This window comes from Cystoisospora suis (genome assembly GCF_002600585.1).
Source record: "Cystoisospora suis strain Wien I chromosome Unknown contig_1829, whole genome shotgun sequence".
Taxonomy (NCBI): Eukaryota; Apicomplexa; class Conoidasida; order Eucoccidiorida; family Sarcocystidae; genus Cystoisospora; species Cystoisospora suis.
Window position 1 is genome coordinate 69,071 of NW_027154629.1, and position 4,913 is coordinate 73,983.

Sequence of the window (4,913 nt, forward strand, 5' to 3'; positions counted from 1 at the left end):
CCGAGTGAGCATTGCAGGCTTTTCCTGGCATATCACTAGCCACCCCCCCTCGACCGTAATGGACACGCCACTGTGCCGGGCGGAAGTGGTGCTCCTACAGTACTAACGTTTTGACAGGTAAGCCGAAGAAGGGGAAAGTCAGTTTGAGGATCTTAGGACGGATAAGTCCTACTAAGTAGCAGAGAAAAAGCAACAACTCCACTGGCAGTCTTCAAAGGCACAACTCTCCTGCGAAAGGCAGGGGTGTACAGACAAGGTGTGGTTACCTGCCTTCGGAGTGTAGGGCCTTGAGACAAGCGAAGAGGCGACTTCGTGAACCCTGACTACGTGAACTTTGAGCAAGGGCTCCACGACGTCGCACGCTCAAAGCCCGGTGCATCAGGTAAAGCGGCCATCCAGCTAGACCCACTGCTGCACCGTAGACAACCGACAAGACACACTCACTCACCGACTGGCCTTCCATGTCTACTGCAGCTGTCGTACCGCTACGGAGGGCGGAAGGTCAAGTCAACTGCAGAATCTGTGCTAGGCGGAAGTGGGGACCACCCCAGAGCCTCGTGACTTTGCCGCACAGGAGTGTTCAGCATTTGTCGTGCCAGTAGGCTTTACGTTTCCCCACGGGTGGGAGCCAGCGATTTTCGCGGTCCTGCAGACAGTCGGTGACGGGCGTCTGCTTGTGCCAGCTAATTTTTCTCCGTGGGCTCTGCGTCCTTTTTGTTGAACAGAGTGGTTGTGTCAGTTCCCACGACAGTACCCCAGTCTGCCTCGCTTTTTTTCTTTACCGCGCTTACACAGCCAGAGAACGGCTTCGGTGACAGTGTGGGGGGGATTGCATCATATCCCTTTCGCTTGTCCAGAGCGTCCCGCGTAACTAATGCGGCCAGTCATTCTCACTGTCGAAGGAGCACGGTCTTTCAGACAGCTTGTAGGCGAGACGGTTGACTTCTCTGGCTTGCTGTGAGGTTACGCATCTTCGGTGCGCAGACATAGACCCTTGTACACTTTCTGCTAAGCGCGGTAGTATCGAGCTTTTCGTTTCGTTGAGGGAGTCTGAATGCTTCGCTTTGGCCTCATGACTGGCCAGACTGCTGCCGGCTCGTTTGTCGCCGTTGTGGCGCGGCAGTATCGCGGCTTCTGCTTCGAAGTAGCTCTTGAAAGTCCAAGCAGCAATGGTGGGTGGACGGCTGTAAAGCTGTGAAAACAGGTTCTACTTGGCTGTGGTCGTGAAAGAGCGAGCGCCTTCCTGACTGCTAACGCTCGTCCGCGCGTGCTTCATGTAATTTACTGTACGGTGAAGCACCGACCCGTGTTTCAGATCTGTGCACAAGTGTAGCCGAGATCCTTCACCCTACTGTTGACGGGTGTCGAGATCTGGAGGAGCAGGAGAGTGTGTCATCATCCTGTTGCGTTCCCGGCTGATCCGATTGTCAGGGTCTTTCACGGACCGGTGGCGTGTGGTATTTGCATCAGAACAGGCGGTTGGAAGGGCTTCCTCGCACGCGGCCTAAGATTTTGTCTTCTGTCTCCCGCTCCTCCGTCTCCGGCACCCTGCGTGTAAGAGACCTCACACTGAGATTGTATCGCTGAAGTTTCTGACGAGGTAAAAGGTCCCTGCCCCGTCCGCCGGCATTTTTATGCGGAGCGGCAGGAAGGTCTTCGTGGTGTGCTGGAACGTGGACAGACGGGTGGGACAGCAAAAAGCGAGCTAAGCTATATAGAATGACACTCCTTCGCCGCTTCTTTTGGTGGTTGAGGGGCTTGCTTCCTCGGAGCGATCTCCCCGGAGCGAGGCAACCCACTCCGCTTGATCTGAATCGGTATGTTATTCTCTTTTTTTACGTCGTTTGCGGCTGCACCACCGGTGCGGTGTTTTTTGGCTGGCCAGCCATGGCCTCGCTCATTTTTCGGAACGAAGGTTTTTCTACCCTCTGCTATCGCAGGCGTGATACTGGACAGTTCGAACCTGATTTGCGGAAGGAAGGCCACCTGTATATTTGTGATTCCCAGGACGCAGCTGTTCAGAAGTTGTACACGGTCGCCGGTGCTCTCTGTTGCGTTATGAGTGCTTGTGGAGGGGCGTTGCTTGACTGGATTGGCCCGAAATGGACAGCTTGTCTCGGTCAGACACTGTCTCTGTCGGGGTGGCTACTGCTCGCCTTTTCAGGTTCAGGACGGGCGTCGTACTATGGCGGGATAGCCTTAATCGGCCTCGGGGCAGACGCAGGTTTTCTTCCTACGATGTGTGCAACCAGGCTCTTTCCGGGGTCAGCGGGGTTGATCATAACTGTGCTGGGTGCGGCTAGCTCGGCCAGCTCGGCGGTGCCGCTCGTACTAGACACAGTGGCCAGAGCACATGATTCCAGTCTGCGAACAGTATCGCTGTGGTACTGCGGCTGCGGGCCAGGCCTGAGTATCATTATCGCCTTACTCCTGCTTCCCAGACGTAATTACGTTGTGGGGGGTGACGGCGATACACATGCACCAGACAAGAGACAAGGGAGCTGTGAACGTGTCAACACTGCTTCGAATACTCTTGTCTCGGGTAAACGTCCTGGGGAGGAAGAAGACGAAGAGGGTTTGTTTGTTATTTCTGTTCCGTACGGACAAGACGGAGTGACGAAAGAGGGTTATCCAAAGAGTTCGAAAGAAAAAGAAAAAACCTGGGTCAGCGAGGAAGTACACAACTCAGCGGCTGACGGGAGTTTCAGCACTACTGGTGATGAGATGTGTCAAGAGACTGGGGTCTCAGACGTGTTTAAAACCGAGTACATGAATAGTCGGTCACCGCGCAGTTCTGACGCTGCGGAAACCAGGCAATCGCAGGGGGACGAGCTCACATGTGTGGGAAAGCTGCAAGCTGAGGACGGGATGGAGCGGCCCAGTCCCAGTGGAAGTGAGCCTTCGACTTCATTTTCCACGCAGTTGTTTTCGGAGCGTTATTTGCTAGTCGTTGTGTACTACGTTGGCGTAGCTTGGGCTGGGGCTTTCTATCAGCAAGCGCCAAGGCGCATGTTCAACGATCGGGTCGTAGACTGTATGGAAATCCTGCAACCTCTTGGCTTCATTCCTTGCATCATTTTAGGGAAACTGGCGGACATTTTCGGAATACTTAGGATTGTGGCCTTCGTGAACACCTGCGGGTTACTCATGTACCTCTCGTCAATCGTTAAAAGCGATGCAGCGGGGTACGTGTCCGTTTTATTGTATTGCTTTTATATGTCACTATTTACAAGTCAGGTATTTGTTTACATCGAAGAGACGTTCTCACCTGCCTACTTCGGGAAGCTCATCGGCCTCACTGCAATGTGCGGAGGGGTGTTGTCACTTGTGTGCAACCCCCTATACGAATATGTAGTGGTACGCGCAAGCAAGGGGAATCCATTGCCTATGCAGATTGCTTTGTCAGTGCTTTTGGTGCTTCAGTATATCTGGATAGGACGATTGATGTATCTGAAGCGAAAATGCCCCTGGCCCTATAGGTCAGCGCCTGTCGCTGTGCATCCCCCATTTGTTTCCCCGCCGTCACGTGGTTTGTCCAGTCAGGTTGGGCAGTCAGAGGGGCGCGGGGCAGAGATCTGAGGTGTTCGGTTTAGGTATATACACGAAGATGCGACGCCTTTGTACAGATATATTTGACTCGACACGCTGTTGTGACCAGAGGCTTTCTTGATAGAGCTTTGAAGTGAAGGCGTGCACGTGTGAGGCTCTCCGCGGATATATCGCATGTAGACAATGTCACTCACCAGAGTTTTGTTGGTCGCGTGACCAGCAATGTCTGGTGACACCTCTGGGGCTCAGCTTTCACTGGAAACGTGTTCTATCCGCTGCAACGTGTTCTTGCACAGACCTAATCCAAAGGGGCAAATACGCCTAAGAAAAGGACGTTTGTCTGAGTTCTCTCTGGACCCGATAATGCAGGCACTCAATGGCCATTTTGGCTGTTACTGGGTACTTAGGAGCGACTCCGCGGAGACAGCGTGCTTGCTAGTCACAGTTGCAGTTGGAACTGTCTAGGGTGCACGCTGCGCGAGCTCGTGAGTCGGTCTGGAGTCAGTTGTGGCGGTGCAGTGCGTTTTCCGGAGCACTAGGCACTCTCTTTTCGGTTGTACACTGCAGCACCACTGCACAGTGGATGTGGTATTTGTTTTCCCGGAGTGCCAGTGGTGACTTTCTCGTCAGTTCTGCACAAATTCTCGAGTCCGTTCGGTATGATCATCTGTCCTTAGTGTTTCTGTGAAGATGTCCAGCAGTAGGAATGCATCGTATTGTTTCTGCAGGTGCTATTGTGTACACGGCGCTGCTAGTGCTTTTTGTGTGGCATGGAGAGCCAAGAGTGTACTAATGCGGCGATCCGTGCGTTGTGGAAGAAACTATGCTTCGCCAAGGTATGCGGAGGGCTACAGGAACTCGTGTGCCGGTGTAATGCCGTCGCATTTTTTTTCGGACTCATGCGGCGCTTCCTCTGTCTCGATCCGAAGCAAGGCATGTCGTCATAAGTGTCGGAAGCCTTCGATTTCTCAAGCAGAGGCAGTCCCCTTTTTCTCCCGGTGGGCCTTGCCAGAACGCGTGCCCGTGACAGGGGGCGGGACGACGCAGCTGCAGGGCGCCGAGGGCCGACAGAAATCCTCAACCCTTGATTTCTTTGGAGAGAACCAGTCATTGTCGGAAGTGAGTTTGAGGTGTTTGTGCGTTGCAAACACGCGGCAAAAGGACAACAGACTCGGCAAAAGAATGAAACGAAAACCTGAGACACGATGTCGCGCCAAACTGTCACAGGGTGCCGCCGGTGGGGGCTGAGTGCCGAGGAGCAGTTCGCAACCGGGGTTGTCCTGCGCCGCGCAGTCATCACCCGTAAAGGTTGCCACAAGAACATCAGTGAAGTCGACCCAGTCTGTTCATGAAAGGCACGACAC

General features: G+C 53.8%; 1 protein-coding gene across 1 annotated transcript; it reads left to right on the top strand.

Moving 5' to 3' along the window:
- Positions 1–663: 663 nt before the first annotated feature.
- Positions 664–4,751, top strand: CSUI_004071 (amino acid transporter). Its single transcript, XM_068064266.1, has one exon. It carries the CDS (start codon positions 1,720–1,722, stop codon positions 3,577–3,579), a length of 1,860 nt encoding a protein of 619 aa, XP_067923768.1. The 5' UTR covers positions 664–1,719; the 3' UTR covers positions 3,580–4,751.
- Positions 4,752–4,913: the final 162 nt, after the last annotated feature.